Genomic DNA, 26,553 nt, shown 5'->3' on the forward strand with positions numbered 1-26,553 from the left:
TCCTGACCCCCCACCCCCACTATTCCCTGTGTCACCATCTCCTGCGTTTTCCTGACCCCCCACCCTCACTATTCCCAGTGTCTCCATCTCCTGCACTTTCCTGACCCCCCACCCCCACTATTCCCTGTGTCACCATCTCCTGCGTTTTCCTGACCCCCCCACCCCCACTATTCCCTGTGTCACCATCTCCTGCATTTTCCTGACCCCCCACTATTCCCTGTGTCACCATCTCCTGCACTTTCCTGACCCCCCACCCCCACTATTCTGTGTCACCATCTCCTGCATTTTCCTGACCCCCCCACCCCCACTATTCTCTGTGTCACCATCTTGTGTATTTTCCTGACCCCCACCCCCACTATTCTGTGTCACCATCTCCTGCATTTTCCTGACCCCCCACCCCCACTATTCCGTGTCACCATCTCCTGCATTTTCCTGACCCCCCACTATTCCCTGTGTCACCATCTCCTGCATTTTCCTGACCCCCCACCCCCACTATTCCCTGTGTCACCATCTCCTGCATTTTCCTGACCCCCCCACCCACACTATTCCGTGTCACCATCTCCTGCATTTTCCTGACCCCCCACCCCCACTATTCCGTGTCACCATCTCCTGCATTTTCCTGACCCCCCACTATTCCCTGTGTCACCATCTCCTGCATTTTCCTGGCCCCCCACCCCCACTATTCCCTGTGTCTCCATCTCCAGCATTTTCCTGACCCCCCCACCCCCACTATTCCCTGTGTCACCATCTCCTGCATTTTCCTGACCCCCCCACCCCCACTATTCCGTGTCTCCATCTCCTGCATTTTCCTGACCCCCCACCCCCACTATTCTCTGTGTCACCATCTCGTGTATTTTCCTGACCCCCACCCCCACTATTCCGTGTCACCATCTCCTGCATTTTCCTGACCCCCCACCCCCACTATTCCCTGTGTCGCCTTCTCCTGCACTTTCCTGACCCCCCCCCACCCCCACTATTCCCTGTGTCACCATCTCCTGCATTTTCCTGACCCCCCACCCCCACTATTCCCTGCGTCACCATCTCCTGCGTTTTCCTGACCCCCCACCCTCACTATTCCCAGTGTCTCCATCTCCTGCACTTTCCTGACCCCCCACTATTCCCTGTGTCACCATCTCCTGCATTTTCCTGACCCCCCCACCCCCACTATTCCCTGCGTCACCATCTCCAGCATTTTCCTGACCCCCCACCCCCACTATTCCCTGTGTCACCATCTCCTGCACTTTCCTGACCCCCACCCCCACTATTCCCTGTGTCACCATCTCCTGCATTTTCCTGATCCCCCACCCCCACTATTCCCTGTGTCACCATCTCCTGCATTTTCCTGACCCCCACCCACACTATTCCCTGTGTCACCATCTCCTGCATTTTCCTGACCCCCCACCCCCACTATTCCCTGTGTCAACCATCTCCTGCATTTTCCTGACCACCCCACCCCCACTATTCCCTGTGTCACCATCTCCTGCATTTTCCTGACCCCTCACCCCCACTATTCCCTGTGTCACCATCTCCTGCATTTTCCTGACCCCCACCCCCACTATTCCCTGTGTCACCATCTCCTGCATTTTCCTGACCACCCCACCCCCACTATTCCCTGTGTCACCATCTCCTGCATTTTCCTGACCCCCCACCCCCACTATTCCCTGTGTCACCATCTCCTGCATTTTCCTGACCCCCACCCACACTATTCCCTGTGTCACCATCTCCTGCATTTTCCTGACCCCCCACCCCCACTATTCCCTGTGTCACCATCTCCTGCATTTTCCTGACCACCCCACCCCCACTATTCCCTGTGTCACCATCTCCTGCATTTTCCTGACCCCTCACCCCCACTATTCCCTGTGTCACCATCTCCTGCATTTTCCTGACCCCCCACCCCACTATTCCCTGTGTCACCATCTCCTGCATTTTCCTGACCCCTCACCCCCACTATTCCCTGTGTCACCATCTCCTGCATTTTCCTGACCCCCACCCACACTATTCCCTGTGTCACCATCTCCTGCATTTTCCTGACCCCCCCACCCTCACTATTCCCAATGTCTCCATCTCCTGCATTTTCCTGACCCGCCCACCCCCACTATTCCGTGTCACCATCTCCTGCATTTTCCTGACCCCCCCACCCCCACTATTCCCTGTGTCACCATCTCCTGCATTTTCCTGCCCACCCCTCCCCCACTATTCCCTGTGTCACCATCTCCTGCATTTTCATCTCTCCCCACCCCCACTATTCCCTGTGTCACCATCACCTGCATTTTCCTGACCCCCCCACCCCCACTATTCCGTGTCACCATCTCCTGCATTTTCCTGACCCCCACCCTCACTATTCCCAGTGTCTCCATCTCCTGCATTTTCCTGACCCGCCCACCCCCACTATTCCGTGTCACCATCTCCTGCATTTTCCTGACCCCCACCCTCACTATTCCCAGTGTCTCCATCTCCTGCATTTTCCTGACCCCCCCACCCCCACTATTCCGTGTCACCATCTCCTGCATTTTCCTGACCCCCACCCTCACTATTCCCAGTGTCTCCATCTCCTGCATTTTCCTGACCCCCCCACCCCCACTATTCCGTGTCACCATCTCCTGCATTTTCCTGACCCCCACCCTCACTATTCCCAGTGTCACCATCTCCTGCATTTTCCTGACCCGCCCACCCCCACTATTCCGTGTCACCATCTCCTGCACTTTCCTGACCCCCCCCCACCCCCACTATTCCCTGTGTCGCCATCTCCGGCATTTTCCTGACCCCCCCCACCCCCACTATTCCCTGTGTCACCATCTCCTGCATTTTCCTGACCCCCCACCCCCACTATTCCCTGTGTCACCATCTCCTGCACTTTCCTGACCCCCCCCACCCCCACTATTCCCAGTGTCTCCATCTCCTGCACTTTCCTGACCCCCACCCCCACTATTCCCTGTGTCACCATCTCCTGCGTTTTCCTGACCCCCCCACCCCCACTATTCCCAGTGTCACCATCTCCTGCATTTTCCTGACCCCCGACCCCCACTATTCCCTGTGTCGCCATCTCCTGCATTTTCCTGACCCCCCCACCCCCACTATTCCCTGTGTCACCATCTCCTGCATTTTCCTGACCCCCCACCCCCACTATTCCCTGTGTCACCATCTCCTGCATTTTCCTGACCCCCCCACCCCCACTATTCCCTGTGTCGCCACCTCCTGCATTTTCCTGACCCCCCCACCCCCACTATTCCCTGTGTCGCCATCTCCTGCGTTTTCCTGACCCCCCACCCCCACTAATCCCTATGTCACCATCTCCTGCATTTTCCTGACCCCCCACCCCCACTATTCTGTGTCACCATCTCCTGCATTTTCCTGACCCCCCACCCCCACTATTCTCTGTGTCACCATCTTGTGTATTTTCCTGACCCCCACCCCCACTATTCTGTGTCACCATCTCCTGCATTTTCCTGACCCCCCACCCCCACTATTCCGTGTCACCATCTCCTGCATTTTCCTGACCCCCCCTCCCCCACTATTCCCTGTGTCGCCATCTCCTGCATTTTCCTGAACCCCCACACCCCCACTGTTCCCTGCGTCACCATCTCCTGCGTTTTCCTGACCCCCCACCCTCACTATTCCCAGTGTCTCCATCTCCTGCACTTTCCTGACCCCCCCCCCACCCCCACTGTTCTGTGTCACCATCTCCTGCATTTTCCTGCCCCCCCTCCCCCACTATTCCCTGTGTCACCATCTCCTGCATTTTCATCTCTCCCCACCCCCACTATTCCCTGTGTCACCATCACCTGCATTTTCCTGACCCCCCACCCCCACTATTCCCTGTGTCACCATCTCCTGCATTTTCCTGACCCCCCCCACCCCCACTATTCCGTGTCACCATCTCCTGCATTTTCCTGACCCCCCACCCCCACTATTCCGTGTCACCATCTCCTGCATTTTCCTAACCCCCCACCCCCACTATTCCGTGTCACCATCTCCTGTGTTTTCATCTCTCCCCACCCCCACTATTCCCTGTGTCACCATCTCCTGCATTTTCCTGACCCCCCCCACCCCCACTATTCCGTGTCACCATCTCCTGCATTTTCCTGCCCCCCCCTCCCCCACTATTCCCTGTGTCACCATCTCCTGCATTTTCCTGACCCCCCCCTCCCCCACTATTCCCTGTGTCACCATCTCCTGCATTTTCCTGACCCCCCTCACCCCCACTATTCCGTGTCACCATCTCCTGCATTTTCATCTCTCCCCACCCCCACTATTCTGTGTCACCATCTCCTGCATTTTCCTGACCCCCCACCCCCACTATTCCGTGTCACCATCTCCTGCATTTTCCTGAACCCCCACACCCCCACTATTCTGTGTCACCATCTCCTGCATTTTCCTGACCCCCCACCCCCACTATTCTCTGTGTCACCATCTTGTGTATTTTCCTGACCCCCACCCCCACTATTCTGTGTCACCATCTCCTGCATTTTCCTGACCCCCCACCCCCACTATTCCGTGTCGCCATCTCCTGCATTTTCCTGAACCCCCACACCCCCACTGTTCCCTGCGTCACCATCTCCTGCGTTTTCCTGACCCCCCACCCTCACTATTCCCAGTGTCTCCATCTCCTGCACTTTCCTGACCCCCCCCCCACCCCCACTGTTCTGTGTCACCATCTCCTGCATTTTCCTGCCCCCCCTCCCCCACTATTCCCTGTGTCACCATCTCCTGCATTTTCATCTCTCCCCACCCCCACTATTCCCTGTGTCACCATCACCTGCATTTTCCTGACCCCCCACCCCCACTATTCCCTGTGTCACCATCTCCTGCATTTTCCTGACCCCCCCCACCCCCACTATTCCGTGTCACCATCTCCTGCATTTTCCTGACCCCCCACCCCCACTATTCCGTGTCACCATCTCCTGCATTTTCCTAACCCCCCACCCCCACTATTCCGTGTCACCATCTCCTGTGTTTTCATCTCTCCCCACCCCCACTATTCCCTGTGTCACCATCTCCTGCATTTTCCTGACCCCCCCCACCCCCACTATTCCGTGTCACCATCTCCTGCATTTTCCTGCCCCCCCCTCCCCCACTATTCCCTGTGTCACCATCTCCTGCATTTTCCTGACCCCCCCCCTCCCCCACTATTCCCTGTGTCACCATCTCCTGCATTTTCCTGACCCCCCTCACCCCCACTATTCCGTGTCACCATCTCCTGCATTTTCATCTCTCCCCACCCCCACTATTCCGTGTCACCATCTCCTGCATTTTCCTGACCCCCCACCCCCACTATTCCGTGTCACCATCTCCTGCATTTTCCTGACCCCCCACCCCCACTATTCCGTGTCACCATCTCCTGCATTTTCCTGACCCCCCCACCCCCACTATTCCGTGTCACCATCTCCTGCATTTTCCTGACCCCCCACCCCCACTATTCCATGTCACCATCTCCTGCATTTTCCTGACCCCCCCACCCCCACTATTCCGTGTCACCATCTCCTGCATTTTCCTGACCCCCCCACCCCCACTATTCCGTGTCACCATCTCCTGCATTTTCCTGACCACCCCCACTATTCACTGTGTCGCCTTCTCCTGCACTTTCCTGACCCCCCACCCCCACTATTCCCTGTGTCGCCATCTCTTGCATTTTCCTGACCCCCCCCCACCCCCACTATTCCCTGTGTCACCATCTCCTGCACTTTCCTGACCCCCACCCCCACTATTCCCTGTGTCACCATCTCCTGCATTTTCCTGATCCCCCACCCCCACTATTCCCTGTGTCACCATCTCCTGCATTTTCCTGACCCCCCACCCCCACTATTCCCAGTGTCTCCATCTCCTGCACTTTCCTGACCCCCACCCCCACTATTCCCTGTGTCGCCACCTCCTGCATTTTCCTGACCCCCAACCCCCACTATTCCCAGTGTCACCATCTCCTGCATTTTCCTGACCCCCCCTCCCCCACTATTCCCAGTGTCTCCATCTCCTGCAATTTCCTGACCCCCCACTATTCCCTGTGTCACCATCTCCTGCACTTTCCTGACCCCCCACCCCCACTATTCCCTGTGTCACCATCTCCTGCGTTTTCCTGACCCCCCACCCTCACTATTCCCAGTGTCTCCATCTCCTGCACTTTCCTGACCCCCCACCCCCACTATTCCCTGTGTCACCATCTCCTGCGTTTTCCTGACCCCCCCACCCCCACTATTCCCTGTGTCACCATCTCCTGCATTTTCCTGACCCCCCACTATTCCCTGTGTCACCATCTCCTGCACTTTCCTGACCCCCCACCCCCACTATTCTGTGTCACCATCTCCTGCATTTTCCTGACCCCCCCACCCCCACTATTCTCTGTGTCACCATCTTGTGTATTTTCCTGACCCCCACCCCCACTATTCTGTGTCACCATCTCCTGCATTTTCCTGACCCCCCACCCCCACTATTCCGTGTCACCATCTCCTGCATTTTCCTGACCCCCCACTATTCCCTGTGTCACCATCTCCTGCATTTTCCTGACCCCCCACCCCCACTATTCCCTGTGTCACCATCTCCTGCATTTTCCTGACCCCCCCACCCACACTATTCCGTGTCACCATCTCCTGCATTTTCCTGACCCCCCACCCCCACTATTCCGTGTCACCATCTCCTGCATTTTCCTGACCCCCCACTATTCCCTGTGTCACCATCTCCTGCATTTTCCTGGCCCCCCACCCCCACTATTCCCTGTGTCTCCATCTCCAGCATTTTCCTGACCCCCCCACCCCCACTATTCCCTGTGTCACCATCTCCTGCATTTTCCTGACCCCCCCACCCCCACTATTCCGTGTCTCCATCTCCTGCATTTTCCTGACCCCCCACCCCCACTATTCTCTGTGTCACCATCTCGTGTATTTTCCTGACCCCCACCCCCACTATTCCGTGTCACCATCTCCTGCATTTTCCTGACCCCCCACCCCCACTATTCCCTGTGTCGCCTTCTCCTGCACTTTCCTGACCCCCCCCCACCCCCACTATTCCCTGTGTCACCATCTCCTGCATTTTCCTGACCCCCCACCCCCACTATTCCCTGCGTCACCATCTCCTGCGTTTTCCTGACCCCCCACCCTCACTATTCCCAGTGTCTCCATCTCCTGCACTTTCCTGACCCCCCACTATTCCCTGTGTCACCATCTCCTGCATTTTCCTGACCCCCCACCCCCACTATTCCCTGCGTCACCATCTCCAGCATTTTCCTGACCCCCCACCCCCACTATTCCCTGTGTCACCATCTCCTGCACTTTCCTGACCCCCACCCCCACTATTCCCTGTGTCACCATCTCCTGCATTTTCCTGATCCCCCACCCCCACTATTCCCTGTGTCACCATCTCCTGCATTTTCCTGACCCCCCACCCCCACTATTCCCAGTGTCTCCATCTCCTGCACTTTCCTGACCCCCACCCCCACTATTCCCTGTGTCGCCACCTCCTGCATTTTCCTGACCCCCCACCCCCACTATTCCCAGTGTCACCATCTCCTGCATTTTCCTGACCCCCCCTCCCCCACTATTCCCAGTGTCTCCATCTCCTGCATTTTCCTGACCCCCCACCCCCACTATTCCCAGTGTCACCATCTCCTGCATTTTCCTGACCCCCCCTCCCCCACTATTCCCAGTGTCTCCATCTCCTGCATTTTCCTGACCCCCCACCCTCACTATTCCCAGTGTCTCCATCTCCTGCAATTTCCTGACCCCCCACTATTCCCTGTGTCACCATCTCCTGCACTTTCCTGACCCCCCACCCCCACTATTCCCTGTGTCACCATCTCCTGCGTTTTCCTGACCCCCCACCCTCACTATTCCCAGTGTCTCCATCTCCTGCACTTTCCTGACCCCCCACCCCCACTATTCCCTGTGTCACCATCTCCTGCGTTTTCCTGACCCCCCCACCCCCACTATTCCCTGTGTCACCATCTCCTGCATTTTCCTGACCCCCCACTATTCCCTGTGTCACCATCTCCTGCACTTTCCTGACCCCCCACCCCCACTATTCTGTGTCACCATCTCCTGCATTTTCCTGACCCCCCCACCCCCACTATTCTCTGTGTCACCATCTTGTGTATTTTCCTGACCCCCACCCCCACTATTCTGTGTCACCATCTCCTGCATTTTCCTGACCCCCCACCCCCACTATTCCGTGTCACCATCTCCTGCATTTTCCTGACCCCCCACTATTCCCTGTGTCACCATCTCCTGCATTTTCCTGACCCCCCACCCCCACTATTCCCTGTGTCACCATCTCCTGCATTTTCCTGACCCCCCCACCCACACTATTCCGTGTCACCATCTCCTGCATTTTCCTGACCCCCCACCCCCACTATTCCGTGTCACCATCTCCTGCATTTTCCTGACCCCCCACTATTCCCTGTGTCACCATCTCCTGCATTTTCCTGGCCCCCCACCCCCACTATTCCCTGTGTCTCCATCTCCAGCATTTTCCTGACCCCCCCACCCCCACTATTCCCTGTGTCACCATCTCCTGCATTTTCCTGACCCCCCCACCCCCACTATTCCGTGTCTCCATCTCCTGCATTTTCCTGACCCCCCACCCCCACTATTCTCTGTGTCACCATCTCGTGTATTTTCCTGACCCCCACCCCCACTATTCCGTGTCACCATCTCCTGCATTTTCCTGACCCCCCACCCCCACTATTCCCTGTGTCGCCTTCTCCTGCACTTTCCTGACCCCCCCCCACCCCCACTATTCCCTGTGTCACCATCTCCTGCATTTTCCTGACCCCCCACCCCCACTATTCCCTGCGTCACCATCTCCTGCGTTTTCCTGACCCCCCACCCTCACTATTCCCAGTGTCTCCATCTCCTGCACTTTCCTGACCCCCCACTATTCCCTGTGTCACCATCTCCTGCATTTTCCTGACCCCCCACCCCCACTATTCCCTGCGTCACCATCTCCAGCATTTTCCTGACCCCCCACCCCCACTATTCCGTGTCACCATCTACTGCGTTTTCCTGACCCCCCCACCCCCACTATTCCCTGTGTCACCATCTCCTGCATTTTCCTGACCCCCCACCCCCACTATTCCCTGCGTCACCATCTCCTGCGTTTTCCTGACCCCCCACCCTCACTATTCCCAGTGTCTCCATCTCCTGCACTTTCCTGACCCCCCACTATTCCCTGTGTCACCATCTCCTGCATTTTCCTGACCCCCCACCACCACTATTCCCTGCGTCACCATCTCCAGCATTTTCCTGACCCCCCACCCCCACTATTCCGTGTCACCATCTACTGCGTTTTCCTGACCCCCCCACCCCCACTATTCCCTGTGTCACCATCTCCTGCATTTTCCTGACCCCCGACCCCCACTATTCCCTGTGTCGCCACCTCCTGCATTTTCCTGACCCCCCACCCCCACTATTCTGTGTCACCATCTCCTGCATTTTCCTGACCCCCCCCCACCCCCACTATTCCGTGTCACCATCTCCTGCATTTTCCTGACCCCCCACCCCCACTATTCTGTGTCACCATCTCCTGCATTTTCCTGACCCCCCACTATTCCCTGTGTCACCATCTCCTGCGTTTTCCTGACCCCCCACTATTCCGTGTCACCATCTCCTGCACTTTCCTGACCCCCCACCCCCACTATTCTGTGTCACCATCTCCTGCATTTTCCTGACCCCCCCCACCCCCACTATTCCGTGTCACCATCTCCTGCATTTTCCTGACCCCCCACTATTCCCTGTGTCACCATCTCCTGCATTTTCCTGAACCCCCCCCCACCCCCACTATTCCGTGTCTCCATCTCCTGCACTTTCCTGACTCCCCCACCCCATTACCTCTGTCACCATCTCCTGCATTTTCCTGACCCCCCACCCCCACTATTCCGTGTCTCCATCTCCTGCATTTTCCTGACCCCCCACCCCCACCTTTCCCTGTGTCGCCGTCTCCTGCATTTTCCTGACCCCCTCACCCCCACTATTCCCTGTGTCGCCATCTCCTGCATTTTCCTGACCCCCCACCCCCACTATTCCCTGTGTCGCCATCTCCTGCATTTTCCTGACCCCCCCACCCCCACTATTCCCTGTGTCACCATCTCCTGCATTTTCCTGACCCCCCACCCCCACTATTCCGTGTCTCCATCTCCGGCATTTTCCTGACCCCCCACTATTCCCTGTGTCGCCATCTCCTGCATTTTCCTGACCCCCCACCCCCACTATTCCCTGTGTCGCCATCTCCTGCATTTTCCTCTCTCCCCACCCCCACTATTCCCTGTGTTGCCATCTCCGGCATTTTCCTCTCTCCCCACCCCCACTATTCCGTGTCACCATCTCCTGCATTTTCCTGACCCTCCACCGCCAGCATTCCCTGAGCTGCCACAGACGGAGGGTGGGTGGAGCAAGGCAGAGCCGGGAAAGTGTAGCAGGCTACCTTACAGAGTCAGTGAGGTTACTCCTTCTGAGCCCACTCGCTCTCCTGTCCCTCGGTCCTCACCCACAGCGTGTCTCGGTTGGTTCCTGACCTACGAACACTCCGTCGTAACCGAGTGACGGGTTATGGCCCTACGTGTTTCTCCCCAGCCCAGTTGGTCCTCATTCCACGTTACTGACCAATGCCCCGGTCTCTGTACCTGATGGGTGTAGGGGAACAGCAGTAGAATCAGCTTCTGCGTGACGTATCTTGTGTCGACTGTGAAGAAGTACTTCAGCTTGTTGACGGACACGAACCTGTGCAGCTGTTGCAATAAAGAACAGTGTTACCCTACACCAGGGAGTTGGATTGGAGCTTAAATCATCCTGCTTTTTAGCTTCATCTATGCATACACACTTTGCGACCACTGTCTTGGCAACACCTGCTTGTTAACAGCCAATCACGTGACAGCAACTCAGTGCATAAAAGCACGCAGACGTGGTCAAGAGGTTCAGAGCAAATAATGGGGAAGAAATGATTTCGACTGTGGAATAATTGTTGGTGCCAGACGGGGTGATCTTTCACCCTTTTCTCATTCCCACCCCACTCTTACTGAGGCCATGTGGGTGGAGCTGAGAAACAGGAAAGGTATGACCACATTAATGGGGATGTATTGTAGACCACCCAATAGTCAGTGAGAATTGGAGGAGCAAATCTGCAGAGAGATAGCAGACAACTGCAGGAAACATAAAGTTGTGATAGTCGGGGATTTTAATTTTCCACACATTGATTGGGACTCCCATACTATTAAAGGTCTAGGCGGGTTAGAGTTTGTAAAATGTGTTCAGGAAAGTTTTCTAAATCAATATATAGAGGTACCAACTAGAGAGGATGCAATATTGGATCTCCTATTAGGAAACGAGTTAGGGACAGGTGACGGAAGTGTGTGTGGAGGAACACTTTAGTTCCAGTGATCATAACACCATTAGTTTCAACTTGATCATGGATAAAGATAGATCTGGTCCTTGGGTTGAGGTTCCAAACTGGGAAAAGGCCAAATTTGAAGAAATGAGGAAGGATCTAAAAAGCATGGATTGGGGCAGGTTGTTCTCTGGCAAGGATGTGATTGGTAAGTGGGAGGCCTTCAAAGGAGAAATTTAGGGAGTGCAGAGTTTGTATGTTCCTGTCAGGATTGAAGGCAAGGTGAATAAGAATAAGGAACCTTGGTTCTCGAGGGATATTGGAACTCTGATAAAGAAGAAGAGAGAGATGTTCCGCATGTACAGGTAACAGGGAGGAAATAAGATGCTTGAGGAGTATAAAAAATGCAAAAATACTTAAGAAAGAAATCAGGAGGGCTAAAAGAAGACATGAGGTTGCTTTGGCAGTCAAGGTGAAGGATAATCCAAAGAGCTTCTACAGGTATGTTAAGAGCAAAAAGATAGTAAGGGATAAAATTGGTCCTCTTGAAGATCAGAGTGGTCGGCTATGTATGGAACCAAAAGAAATGGGAGAGATATTAATTGGGTATTTTGTGTCTGTATTTACTAAGGAAACTGGCATGGAGTCAATGAAAATAAGGCAAACAAGTAGTGAGGTCATGGAACCTATACAGATTGAAGAGGAGGAGGTGCTTGCTGTCTTGAGGAAAATCAGAGTAGCTAAATCCCCAAAACCTGACAGGGTATTCCCTCGGACCTTGAAGGAGATTAGTGTTGAAATGGGGCCTTGGCAGATATATTTAAAAAGTCGATATCTATGGGTGACGTGCCTGAGGATTGGAGGACAGCTCATGTTGTTCCGTTGTTTAAAAAAAGCCTCTAAAAGTAATCCAGGAAATTATAGGCTGGTAAGTTTGACGTCAGTAGTAGGTAAATTATTGGAAGGAGTACTAAGAGATAAGATCTACAAGTATTTGGATAAATGGGGACTTATTACGGAGAGTCAACATGGCTTTGTGCGTGGTAGGTCATGTTTAACCAACCTATTAGAGTTTCTTGAGGAGGTTACCAGGAAAGTGGATGAAGGGAAGGCAGTGGATGTTGTCTACATGGACTTCAGTGAGGCCTTTGACAAGGTCCTGCATGGGAGGTTAGTTAGGAAGATTCAGTTGCTAGGTATACATGGAGAGGTAGTAAATTGGATTAGACATTAGCTCAATGGGAGAAGTCAGAGAGTGGTCGTGGAGGATTGCTTCTCTGAGTGGAGGCCTGTGACTAGTGGTGTGACACAGGGATCGGTGCTGGGTCCACTGTTATCTGTCATCTATATCAATGATCTGGATGATAATGTGGTAAATTGGATCAGCAAATTTGCTGATGATACAAAGATTGGAGGTGTAGTGGACAGTGAGGAAGGATTTCAAAGCTTGCAGAGGGATCTGGACCAGTTGGAGAAATGGGCAGAAAAATGGCAGATGGAGTTTAATGCAGACAAGTGTGAGGTATTGCACTTCGGAAGGACAAACCAAGGTAGAACATACAAGGTAAATGGTAGGACACTGAGGAGTGCAGTAGAACAGAGGGATCTGGGAGTACAGATACATAATTCCCTAAAAGTGGCATCACAGGTGGATAGGGGAGCAAAGAGAGCTTTTGGTACATTGGTCTTTATAAATCAAAGTATTGAGTATAAGAGTTGGAATGTTATGGTGAGGTTGTATAAGGCATTGGTGAGGCCGAATTTGGAGTATTGTGTACAGTTTTGGTCACCAAATTACAGGAAGGATATTAATAAGGTTGAAAGAGTGCGGAGAAAGTTTACAAGGATGTTGCCGGGACTTGAGAAACTGAGTTACAGAGAAAGGTTGGATAGGTTAGGACTTTATTCCCTGGAGCGTAGAAGAATGAGGGGAGATTTGATAGAGGTATATAAAATTATGATGGGTACAGATAGAGTGAATGCAAGCAGGCTTTTTCCACTGAGGCCAGGGGAGAAAAAACCCAGAGGCCATGGGTTAAGGGTGAAGGGGGAAAAGTTTAAAGGGAACACTGGGGGGGGGGCTTCTTCACACAGAGAGTGGTGGGAGTGTGGAATGAGCTGCCAGATGAAGTGGTGAATGCGGGCTCACTTTGACATTTAAGAAAAACTCGTCCAGGTACATGGTTGAGAGGGATTTGTAGGGATATGGCCCAGGTGCAGGTCAGTGGGACTAGACAGAGAAATGGTTCGGCACGGCCAAGAAGGGCCAAAAGGCCTGTTTCTGTGCTGTAATGTTCTATGGTTCTACCCTCATTGGTCTCATCTGCCTATCACCTCCCTCTGGTGCCCCTCCTCCTTCCCTTTCTCCCATGGTCCACTTTCCTCTCTTATCACATTCCTCCTTTGGGTGCCTAAGACTTTCGCACAGGACTGTAATAATTCTATGTATCGCACTGTACTGCTGCCACAAAAAAACGAATTTCCTGACGTGTGTGAGTGATGATAAACCTGATTCTGATCTGGGTCTCTATTGTGGACTGAGAGTGGGAAGGGGGCAGGGAGAGGGGAATCATGGTTGGGAAAAGGGGAAGGGAGAGGGGAGGGAGCGGGAAGCACCAGAGAGACATTCTGTAATGATCAATAAACCAATTGTTCGGAATCTAATGACCTTGCCTGGTGTCTCAGAGTTTTGCACAGAACTGTACATCTGACGGGTTCTGTGTGTCACTCCTTCTCTGCCCCTGTCCCACACCCCTCCCGCGGCACTCCACCCTCACCATTCCCAACATCCTCTGCTCCTGCCAATTTACAAACTCACTCTCCGCTCCACGTTGACAAATACAGGACTGTGCAAAAGTCTTGGGTGTGTGTGACTTTTGCACGGCACTGTATCAATTCCCAGCTCATCACTTCATCCGCACCGCCCTCCCTCCTCAGCTCTCACCAGTCCTGATAAGGGGTCTCAGCCCGACACGTCGGCTGTTTATTTCTCTCCGCACCATTCCGTCTGTTGCAATGCTTCTGCTGTTGCAGAAAAAAAGCACACTGTGTAGTAATGAGCAGGTATTTACACATAAACAAGCTGTTCCATCCCTTCGAGCCACGTTGCCCTGTGACTCCTGATTTAATACCAGCCGAATGACAGGGTCAACAGCAATCATGTACTAATCAATATGCCTTTGGACTGTGGGAGGAGACCCAGGGAAGACCCGTGCATTCCACGGGGAGAACGCAGACTCCTAACAGATGATGTGAGTATGACGTTCTGAACACCAACGTCACTGCCTGTGGTAACGTCATGCCAGACGTGGCACTTGTGCCCTGGGCATGGACGACAGTCACAATGAACATGAAAATCCAGGAGGGGGTTGCACCTACCTCTTTATGGACGATATCTTTCCCCTGGCTGGCTATCGTGGTGCCGTAGGCCATAGCGACGTTGGCCACAGGCTCGCCAAGGAAGTTATTGATTGGAAGCCCCATTTCGATGCCTTGGACAGTGTAGCCAGCGGGCTGGGAGGCGCTGGTGTCATCGAAGAGCTGGTTGGGGTCCATCGCGTTGGGGTTTGATCCGCGCAGCCTCTGCTTGGGAGCTGGAAAGGAAAGCAGACGGCCCTGTCGTCAGGAGATGCAGCAAACTCGATCAGCCGCTCCTGCAGCGGTGCCCCCGTGCTCAGAGCCAGGAGGGACGAGCAGCACGCACACACAAAACGCTGGAGGAACTCGGCAGGTCAGGATGCATCCACGGAGAAGACCCATCATCCGGACGGGAAAAGGAAGCGGAATCAGAGATGGGGGGGAAGTCGAGTCCAGCAGAGGGAAACCGTGGGTACCAAGTGAGAAGCTGGGGGCTGACAGGTGGAGAGGGGCTGCAGGAGGGGAGAGCGGCAGGTGGGCGAGGAGGGAGGAGCCGGGATAGGGAGAGAAGGGGAAGGAGGGCAGACATTTTAAGCCCTCCTGTCAGTGGGTGATGCTCTGAAGTTTGCAGAGACTGTGACACCGCTGGTTCTGCGCCGACAGATCGCAGCAGACCCATTACTCACTCAGCCTGACTGCAACGTCTCCGGAATAACGAGCAGAATTGGGCTCCGGGAGAGGGTACAAATTCCTGATGGACAGCGGCAGGAAGTTGATCTTACCGCTGGCATGATGCCATGCTGACCCGCCACGCAACAGGGCCATGCACAAGCCGCCAGGCAACTCATACAGTGTTGTCAATGTCCCTAATGTATCTGTCTCTACACCACCCCTGGCAGGACGTTCCACACACCCCCCACTTACCCCCGATCACCTTAAATGTCCCTCATGTATCTGTCTCTACACCACCCCTGGCAGGACGTTCCACACACCCCCCACTTACCCCCGATCACCTTAAATGTCCCTAATGTATCTGTCTCTACACCACCCCTGGCAGGACGTCCCACACACCCCCCACTTACCCCCCATCACCTTAAATGTCCCTAATGTATCTGTCTCTACACCACCCCTGGCAGGACGTTCCACACACCCCCCACTTACCCCCGATCACCTTAAATGTCCCTAATGTATCTGTCTCCACACCACCCCTGGCAGGACGTTCCACACACCCCCCACGTACCCGCAATCACCTTAAATGTCCCTCATGTATCTGTCTCCACACCACCCCTGGCAGGACGTTCCACACACCCCCCACTTACCCCCGATCACCCTATATGTCCCTAATGTATCTGTCTCTACACCTCCCCTGGCAGGACGTTCCACACACCCCCCACTTACCCCCGATCACTCTAAATGTCCCTAATGTATCTGTCTCTACACCACCCCTGGCAGGGCGTTCCACACACCCCCCACTTACCCCCGATCACCCTATATGTCCCTAATGTATCTGTCTCTACACCACCCCTGGCAGGGTGTTCCACACACCCCCCACTTACCCCCGATCACCCTATATGTCCCTAATGTATCTGTCTCTACACCAACCCTGGCAGGACGTTCCACACACCCACCACTTACCCCGATCACCTTAAATGTCCCTTATGTATCTGTCTCTACACCACCCCTGGCAGGACGTTCCACACACCCACCACTTACCCCGATCACCTTAAATGTCCCTAATGTATCGGTCTCTACACCTCCCCTGGCAGGACGTTCCACACACCCCCCACTTACCCCGATCACCTTAAATGTCCCTAATGTATCTGTCTCTATACCACCCCTGGCAGGACGTTCCACACACCCCCCACGTACCCCCGATCACCTTAAATGTCCCTAATGTATCTGTCTCTACACCATCCCTGGCAGGACGTTCCACACACCCCCCACGTACCCCCGATCACCTTAAATGTCCCTAATGTATCTGTCTCTACACCACCCCTGGCAGGACGTTCCACACACCCCCCACTTACCCCCGATCACTCTAAATGTCCCTAATGTATCTGTCTCTACACCACCCCTGGCAGGACGTTCCACACACCCCCCACTTACCCCCGATCACCTTAAATGTCCCTAATGTATCTGTCTCTACACCACCCCTGGCAGGACGTTCCACACACCCACCACTTACCCCCCATCACCTTAAATGTCCCTAATGTATCTGTCTCTACACCACCCCTGGCAGAACGTTCCACACACCCACCACTTACCCCCCATCACCTTAAATGTCCCTAATGTATCTGTCTCCACACCACCCCTGGCAGGACGTTCCACACACCCACCACTTACCTCCGATCAGAGATTGTCTGTCTGGCGTCAGAGCTCACGTAACCAGGACTTGTGATCTGCACTGGCTGCTCGTACGACACTCACTCACTAAGCCTATTTTCACAAAATATGCTCTAATCCAGACAGCATCCTGGTGAATCTCCTCTGCACCCTCTCTAATCCAGACAGCATCCTGGTAAATCTCCTCTGCATCCTCTCTAATCCAGGCAGCATCCTGGTGAATCTCCTCTGCACATTCTCTAATCCAGACGGCATCCTGGTGAATCTCCTCTGCACCCTCTGTAATCCAGGCAGCATCCTGGTGAATCTCCTCTGCACCCTCTCTAATCCAGGCAGCATCCTGGTGAATCTCCTCTGCACCCTCTCTAATCCAGACAGCATCCTGGTGAATCTCCTCTGCACCCTCTCTAATCCAGACAGCATCCTGGTGAATCTCCTCTGCACCCTCTCTAATCCAGACAGCATCCTGGTGAATCTCCTCTGCACCCTCTCTAATCCAGACAACATCCTGGTGAATCTCCTCTGCACCCTCTCTAATCCAGACAGCATCCTGGTGAATCTCCTCTGCACCCTCTCTAATCCAGACAGCATCCTGGTGAATCTCCTCTGCACCCTCTCTAATCCAGACAGCATCCTGGTGAATCTCCTCTGCACCCTCTCTAATCCAGGCAGCATCCTGGTGAATCTCCTCTGCACCCTCTCTAATCCAGACAGCATCCTGGTGAATCTCCTCTGCACCCTCTCTAATCCAGACAGCATCCTGGTGAATCTCCTCTGCACCCTCTCTAATCCAAACAGCATCCTGGTAAATCTCCTCTGCATCCTCTCTTATCCAGACAGCATCCTGGTGAATCTCCTCTGCATCCTCTCTTATCCAGACAGCATCCGGGTGAATCTCCTCTGCACCCTCTCTAATCCAGGCAGCATCCTGGTGAATCCGCTCTGCACCCTCTCTAATCCAGACAGCATCCTGGTAAATCTCCTCTGCATCCTCTCTTATCCAGGCAGCATCCTGGTAAATTTCCTCTGCATCCTCTCTAATCCAGGCAGCATCCTGGTAAATCCACTCTGCACCCTCTCTGATCCAGGCAGCATCCTGGTAAATCTCCTCTGCACCCTCTCTAATCCAGACAGCATCCTGATGAATCCACTCTGCACCCTCTCTAATCCAGACAGCATCCTGGTGAATCTCCTCTGCACCCTGTCTAATCCAGACAGCATCCTGTTGAATCTCCTCTGAACCCTCTCTAATCCAGGCAGCATCCTGGTGAATCTCCTCTGCAACCTCTCTAATCCAGGCAGCATCCTGGTAAATCTCCTCTGCACCCTCTCTAATCCAGATAGCATCCTGGAGAATCCGCTCTGCACCCTCTCTAATCCAGACAGCATCCTGGTGAATCTCCTCTGCACCCTCTCTAATCCAGACAGCATCCTGGAGAATCCACTCTGCACCCTCTCTAATCCAGACAGCATCCTGGTGAATCCGCTCTGCACCCTCTCTAATCCAGACAGCATCCTGGTGAATCTCCTCTGCACCCTCTCTAATCCAGACAGCATCCTGGTGAATCTCCTCTGCATCCTCTCTTATCCAGACAGCATCCTGGTGAATCTCCTCTGCATCCTCTCTTATCCAGACAGCATCCGGGTGAATCTCCTCTGCACCCTCTCTAATCCAGGCAGCATCCTGGTGAATCCGCTCTGCACCCTCTCTAATCCAGACAGCATCCTGGTAAATCTCCTCTGCATCCTCTCTTATCCAGACAGCATCCTGGTGAATCTCCTCTGCACCCTCTCTAATCCAGGCAGCATCCTGGTAAATCTCCTCTGCACCCTCTCTGATCCAGGCAGCATCCTGATGAATCCACTCTGCACCCTCTCTAATCCAGACAACATCCTGGTAAATTTCCTCTGCATCCTCTCTAATCCAGGCAGCATCCTGGTAAATCTCCTCTGCACCCTCTCTGATCCAGGCAGCATCCTGGTAAATCTCCTCTGCACCCTCTCTAATCCAGACAGCATCCTGATGAATCCACTCTGCACCCTCTCTAATCCAGACAGCATCCTGGTGATTCTCCTCTGCACCCTCTCTAATCCAGACAGCATCCTGTTGAATCTCCTCTGAACCCTCTCTAATCCAGGCAGCATCCTGGTGAATCTCCTCTGCAACCTCTCTAATCCAGGCAGCATCCTGGTAAATCTCCTCTGCACCCTCTCTAATCCAGACAACATCCTGGTGAATCTCCTCTGCACCCTCTCTAATCCAGATAGCATCCTGGAGAATCCGCTCTGCACCCTCTCTAATCCAGACAGCATCCTGGTGAATCCGCTCTGCACCCTCTCTAATCCAGACAGCATCCTAGTGAATCTCCTATGCACCCTCTCTAATCCAGACAGCATCCTGGTGAATCTCCTATGCACCCTCTCTAATCCAGGCAGCATCCTGGTGAATCTCCTCTGCATCCTCTCCAATCCAGGCAGCATCCTGGTGAATCTCCTCTGCACCCTCTCTAATCCACACAGCATCCTGGTGAATCTCCTATGCACCCTCTCTAATCCAGACGGCATCCTGCTAAATCTCATCTGCACCCTCTCTAATCCAGACGGCATCCTGGTGAATCTCCTCTGCATCCTCTCTTATCCAGACAGCATCCTGGTAAATTTCCTCTGCACCCTCTCTAATCCAGACAGCATCCTGATGAATCCACTCTGCACCCTCTCTAATCCAGACAGCATCCTGGTGATTCTCCTCTGCACCCTCTCTAATCCAGACAGCATCCTGTTGAATCTCCTCTGAACCCTCTCTAATCCAGGCAGCATCCTGGTGAATCTCCTCTGCAACCTCTCTAATCCAGGCAGCATCCTGGTAAATCTCCTCTGCACCCTCTCTAATCCAGACAACATCCTGGTGAATCTCCTCTGCACCCTCTCTAATCCAGATAGCATCCTGGAGAATCTCCTCTGCAACCTCTCTAATCCAGGCAGCATCCTGGTAAATCTCCTCTGCACCCTCTCTAATCCAGACAACATCCTGGTGAATCTCCTCTGCACCCTCTCTAATCCAGATAGCATCCTGGAGAATCCGCTCTGCACCCTCTCTAATCCAGACAGCATCCTGGTGAATCCGCTCTGCACCCTCTCTAATCCAGACAGCATCCTAGTGAATCTCCTATGCACCCTCTCTAATCCAGACAGCATCCTGGTGAATCTCCTATGCACCCTCTCTAATCCAGGCAGCATCCTGGTGAATCTCCTCTGCATCCTCTCCAATCCAGGCAGCATCCTGGTGAATCTCCTCTGCACCCTCTCTAATCCACACAGCATCCTGGTGAATCTCCTATGCACCCTCTCTAATCCAGACAGCATCCTGGTGAATCCGCTCTGCACCCTCTCTAATCCAGACAGCATCCTAGTGAATCTCCTATGCACCCTCTCTAATCCAGACAGCATCCTGGTGAATCTCCTATGCACCCTCTCTAATCCAGGCAGCATCCTGGTGAATCTCCTCTGCATCCTCTCCAATCCAGGCAGCATCCTGGTGAATCTCCTCTGCACCCTCTCTAATCCACACAGCATCCTGGTGAATCTCCTATGCACCCTCTCTAATCCAGACGGCATCCTGCTAAATCTCATCTGCACCCTCTCTAATCCAGACGGCATCCTGGTGAATCTCCTCTGCATCCTCTCTTATCCAGACAGCATCCTGGTAAATTTCCTCTGCACCCTCTCTAATCCAGGCAGCATCCTGGTAAATCTCCTCTGCACCCTCTCTAATCCATACAGCATCCTGGTGAATCTCCTCTGCACCCTCTCTGATCCAGACAGCATCCTGGTGAATCTCCTCTGCACCCTCTCTAATCCAGACAGCATCCTGGTGAATCCGCTCTGCACCCTCTCTAATCCAGGCAGCATCCTGGTAAATCTCCTCTGTACCCTCTCTAATCCATACAGCATCCTGGTGAATCTCCTCTGCACCCTCTCTAATCCAGACAGCATCCTGGTGAATCCGCTCTGCACCCTCTCTAATCCAGACAGCATCCTAGTGAATCTCCTATGCACCCTTTCTAATCCAGACAGCATCCTGGTGAATCTCCTATGCACCCTCTCTAATCCAGGCAGCATCCTGGTGAATCTCCTCTGCATCCTCTCCAATCCAGGCAGCATCCTGGTGAATCTCCTCTGCACCCTCTCTAATCCACACAGCATCCTGGTGAATCTCCTATGCACCCTCTCTAATCCAGACGGCATCCTGCTAAATCTCCTCTGCACCCTCTCTAATCCAGACGGCATCCTGGTGAATCTCCTCTGCATCCTCTCTTATCCAGACAGCATCCTGGTAAATTTCCTCTGCACCCTCTCTAATCCAGGCAGCATCCTGGTAAATCTCCTCTGCACCCTCTCTAATCCATACAGCATCCTGGTGAATCTCCTCTGCACCCTCTCTAATCCAGACAGCATCCTGGTGAATCTCCTCTGCACCCTCTCTAATCCAGACAGCATCCTGGTGAATCCGCTCTGCACCCTCTCTAATCCAGGCAGCATCCTGGTAAATCTCCTCTGTACCCTCTCTAATCCATACAGCATCCTGGTGAATCTCCTCTGCACCCTCTCTAATCCAGACAGCATCCTGGTGAATCTCCTCTGCACCCTCTCTAATCCAGACAGCATCCTGGTGAATCCGCTCTGCACCCTCTCTAATCCAGACAGCATCCTGGTGAATCTCCTCTGCATCCTCTCTAATCCAGACAGCATCCTGGTAAATTTCCTCTGCATCCTCTCTAATCCAGGCAGCATCCTGGTAAATCTCCTCTGCATCCTCTCTTATCCAGACAGCATCCTGGTAAATTTCCTCTGCATCCTCTCTAATCCAGGCAGCATCCTGGTAAATCTCCTCTGCACCCTCTCTAATCCAGACAGCATCCTGGTGAATCTCCTCTGAACCCTCTCTAATCCAGGCAGCATCCTGGTGAATCTCCTCTGCAACCTCTCTAATCCAGGCAGCATCCTGGTAAATCTCCTCTGCACCCTCTCTAATCCAGGCAGCATCCTGGTGAATCTCCTCTGCATCCTCTCTAATCCAGACAGCATCCTGGCGAATCCGCTCTGCACCCTCTCTAATCCAGACAGCATCCTGGTAAATCTCCTCTGCATCCTCTCTTTTCCAGACAGCATCCTGGTAAATTTCCTCTGCACCCTCTCTAATCCAGGCAGCATCCTGTTGAATCTCCTCTGCACCCTCTCTTATCCAGGCAGCATCCTGGTGAATCTCCTCTGCACCCTCTCTAATCCAGGCAGCATCCTGGTGAATCTCCTCTGCACCCTCTCTAATCCAGGCAGCATCCTGGTGAATCTCCTCTGCACCCTCTCTAATCCAGGCAGCATCCTGGTGAATCTCCTCTGCGCCCTCTCCGAAGACAATCATAACTGAACACAATACTCCGAGTGTAGTCAGACCTGGGTTTTACGGAGCAGTCACATCACTTTGCAACTCTTGAACTCGATGATGAGACCCACACACCGACATTTACTTTCACCCAAATCATCCTTCATCACCTATAACTGGTTCATTGATCAATACAGAATGTCTCTCTGGTGCTTCCCGCTCCCTCCCCTCTCCCTTCCCCTTTTCCCAACCATGATTCCCCTCTCCCTGCCCCCTTCCCACTCTCAGTCCACAATAGAGACCCAGATCAGAATCAGGTTTATCATCACTCACATACGTCATGAAAGTTGTTTTATCTCCTATGTTCCTTTTCCTATGCTCCACCCCTCTCCCTGCCAGCTCCGCAGCCTCACCCTCTCCCTATTCCCCTCCTGTGTCCCCGACCCACCCCCATCTTCCCTCTATCCCTGTCCCACCTCCTGTGTCCCCTTTCTGACCCCTCTCCCCTCCTGTGCCTCCCTAATCCCCCACCCGTGTCCCCTTCTCTCCCCTTCCTATGCCCCCTCCCTGTTCCCTCTCCTGTATCCCCTTTCCCTCTCCTCTCTTGTGACCCCCTCCCCCTCCTGTGACAACCTCCCTCCCTCTTCCCAGGATCCTTTCCTTCCCCCACCTCATTCCCCTTTCCCCCACCCATTCCCCTATGTCCCCTTCCCTCCCCGTCACATTCCCCCCTTGACTCTTTCCATCCCCTCCCTTCCCCGTTACCCCCATGGCCTCTCCTCCCCATTCCATGACCCCTTTCCTCCTAACCCTGCTCCCCTCTCTTGTGACCCATTCCTTCTCCCTCACCTACGACCAATTCCAGCCTCCCCGATCCCCCCTACAGCTGGCACCTTCCCTCCTCCCTACACCCCCTCCCTGCTCCCCTCATCTATGACCTCTCCCCAGGTCCCCCCACCATTGATCCCTTTCCCCTCCCTCTGTTCCCCTCACTATTAACTCCTTTCTACTTCCCCTCTGCTCCCTTCACCCATGACCCCTACCCCCCTCCCTGTTCCCCTTCACCCATGACCCCTACCCCCCTCCCTGTTCCCCTTCACCCATGACCCCTACCCCCCTCCCTGTTCCCCTTCACCCATGACCCCTACCCCCTCCCTGTTCCCCTTCACCTATGACCTCCCCCCAAGTCCCCTCACCAATGACCCTACCCCCTCCCTGTTCCCCTTCACCCATGACCCCTATCCCCCTCCCTGTTCCCCTTCACCTATGACCTCCCCCCAAGTCCCCTCACCAATGACCCTACCCCCTCCCTGTTCCCCTCACCCCTACCCCCCTCCCTGTTCCCCTTCACCCATGACCCCTATCCCCCTCCCTGTTCCCCTTCACCTATGACCTCCCCCCAAGTCCCCTCACCAATGACCCTACCCCCTCCCTGTTCCCCTCACCCCTACCCCCCTCCCTGTTCCCCTTCACCCATGACCCTATCCCCCTCCCTGTTCCCCTCACCAATGACCCCTATCCCCCTCCCTGTTCCCCTCACCAATGACCCTACCCCCTCCCCTACCCCCCTCCCTGCCCCCTCCCGGAGGACACTCACGCTGCCGGTAGGCGCCGTGCTGAGCCATGATGCCCCCCGGTCGACCTGCGAGCGCTCCGTCCGCGACCGCTCAACCAACCCTGACCCCGCGGCCAAAGCTCCCGCCCCTCCCTCCCTCCCTTTATAAGGGAACCCGGCACGCCGTCTCTCTATTGGTCGCCACCCACGTCCGTCCGCGACCGCTCAACCAACCCTGACCCCGCGGCCAAAGCTCCCGCCCCTCCCTCCCTCCCTTTATAAGGGAACCCGACACGCCGTCTCTCTATTGGTCGCCACCCACGTCCGTCCGCGACCGCTCAACCAACCCTGATCCCGCGGCCAAAGCTCCCGCCCCTCCCTCCCTCCCTTTATAAGGGAACCCGACACGCCGTCTCTCTATTGGTCGCCACCCACGTCCGTCCGCGACCGCTCAACCAACCCTGACCCCGCGGCCAAAGCTCCCGCCCCTCCCTCCCTCCCTTTATAAGGGAACCCGGCACGCCGTCTCTCTATTGGTCGCCACCCACGTCCGTCCGCGACCGCTCAACCAACCCTGACCCTGCGGCGTAAGCTCCCGCCCCCCTCCCTCCATCCCTTTATCAGGGAACCCGGCACGCCGCTTCTCTATTGGTCACCACCCACGTCCGTCTGCGCCACGGCCCCGCCCCCTCCCCCCGCCGTCAAGTTTGAGTGACGCGGGCGGCGCAGGCGCAGTGCGCTCCGGCGGCCGAGTTGCCACGAAGTCAGATCCACGGGGCAGATGGGGTGGCCCCGGCGGCGGCGGGGGTGGGGCAGGGGGCAGGGGGCAGGGGGCAGGGGGCAGGGGGCAGCCCAGGGTCGGGGCCCAGGGTCGTCCCCGCCAGACACAAACAAACGCCCAAAGAGAGCTGCTTTCTTCTGACGCACTTAAAGGCGTTCGCTCTTAAAGGGGATGTCACTGATGGTTTTGGCCGTTAAAAATACGAATGGGACATTGGCGGGGCCGCCTGGGAACAGGGCGAGCAGACTGGGGCATCATTAACCTACCAACCCATCGCCATTCTGCTGATCTTTGACCCTGGGTGCTCCCGGCTACCTTCTCTGCAGAAAGTGGTTTGTTGTGGGCGGTGTGGCGGCCCCCAGCCGTAATCACACACACACAATGCTGGAGGGACTCAGCAGGCCAGGCAGCATCTGTGGGAAAGGGTCGACATTTTGGGCTGAGAACCACAACAGCAGGACGGGAGATAAACGATGAGGGGGGTCAGAGGGAGAAGGTGGCAGGTGAACCGGCAGAGCGGGGAAGGGTGACGGGAAGAGCTGAGGAGTTGATAGGTGAAAGAGATGAAGGAATGGAGAGGGAGGAACCTGTAGGAGAGAATGGAAGCGAGGGGAGGGGAGGAGCACCAGAGCAAGGTGAGAGAGGGGAGCAGGAACAGGGTACGCTGAAGGAGAGGGGACAGTTACCCGCAGTTGGAGAAGTCGATGTTCATGTCACCAGATTGGAAGCTCCCCCAAATGGAATATAAGCTGTTGCTCCTCCAATTTGAGTGTCGCATCATGGCGGCAGTTGAGACGGGTTTATCGCTACTCTCCAGAGATTGTCTGCCTGGCGCCGGTGGTCACGTAACCAGGACTTGTGATCTGCACCGGCTGCTCCCACGGCTTCACCTCACCCTGATCAGGTGGGGAGGGGGTGAGTGAGCAGGTGCTTCAACTTGCCCGAGGGTGACCTGCAGGCTAGCGGAGGGAAGGAGCGTCTTACACCTCCTTTGGTAGGGACGTATCTCCACCATGGCACACATACTAACCCTGACGTCTTTGAAATGTGGCCAGTCATAAAGTGTGGGAGCCACTCCGTCCGGAATTTCAATCACTTTAATTCCACTCCCATTTTGACATGTCAGTCCACGGCCTCTTGTACCAAATTGCAGTCATCTTCATGGTGGGGCAGCAAGTCCATGTATTCTGTCTGGGTACCCTCCAACCTGATGGCATGAATATCGATTTTCTCTTCTGGTAAAAAAACATTCCTTCTCCCTCCCCTCTTCTATTCTGCTATCTCACCTCTCCACACCTGCCTTTCACCTCTCTCCTTCCCTTTCTCCCATTGTCCACTCTCCTTTCCTATCAGAATCCTTGCTCTCCAGCCCTTTACCTTTCCCTTTTCCACCTGGCTTCACCTCTCACCTTCCAGCTACCCTCCTTCCCCGCCCACCCCACCTTTTTATTCTGGCATCTTTCCCCTTTCCTTTTCAGTCCTGAGGAAGGGTCTCAGCCCGAAACATTGGCTACTTGTTCATTACTGTAGATCAGGGGCTCCAAACCTGCTTAATAGTATTGTCCCGCGGCAGGATAAAGTTTGGGAACCCTGCTACAGACGCTGCCTGGCCTGCTGCGTTGATTTATTGAGATACAGCCCTTTGCCTTGCACTGCCCAGCAGCCCCGATTTAACCACAGCCTAATTACAAGAAAATCTGCATTCGCCAATTAATCTAAGACTTTGGACCATGGGGGGGAAACCAGAGCACCCGGAGGAAACCCATGCCAACACAGGGAGAACTCCTTACCGGGTATCTGGTACTGCAAAAGTGCAGTGCTGATGTCCACCCT

At 54.4% G+C, this 26,553-nt stretch overlaps 1 protein-coding gene across 1 annotated transcript; it reads right to left on the minus strand.

The window, feature by feature from the left end:
* Positions 1-10,261: 10,261 nt before the first annotated feature.
* Positions 10,262-24,078, minus strand: LOC132387019 (protein YIF1A-like). The gene is made up of 3 exons (XM_059959382.1): positions 23,982-24,078; positions 14,683-14,897; positions 10,262-10,708 (listed from the first exon to the last, which is right to left on the minus strand). Exons 1-3 carry the CDS (start codon positions 24,007-24,009, stop codon positions 10,496-10,498), a joined length of 456 nt encoding a protein of 151 aa, XP_059815365.1. The 5' UTR covers positions 24,010-24,078; the 3' UTR covers positions 10,262-10,495.
* Between the last annotated feature and the right edge of the window lie 2,475 nt (positions 24,079-26,553).

This window comes from Hypanus sabinus, unplaced genomic scaffold, assembly GCF_030144855.1.
Source record: "Hypanus sabinus isolate sHypSab1 unplaced genomic scaffold, sHypSab1.hap1 scaffold_1484, whole genome shotgun sequence".
Lineage (NCBI taxonomy): Eukaryota > Metazoa > Chordata > Chondrichthyes > Myliobatiformes > Dasyatidae > Hypanus > Hypanus sabinus.

What these genes read in the sequence shown, in the direction of transcription:
- LOC132387019 (XM_059959382.1), bottom strand. Translation starts at nt 24,009, where the DNA reads ATGGCTCAGCACGGCGCCTACCGGCAGC. An exon ending in GCACGGCGCCTACCGGCAGC is followed by an intron (nt 14,898 to 23,981) that starts GTGAGTGTCCTC and finishes TTTCCTTTCCAG; the next exon opens with CTCCCAAGCAGAGGCTGCGC. An exon ending in AAGATATCGTCCATAAAGAG is followed by an intron (nt 10,709 to 14,682) that starts GTAGGTGCAACC and finishes TTATTGCAACAG; the next exon opens with CTGCACAGGTTCGTGTCCGT.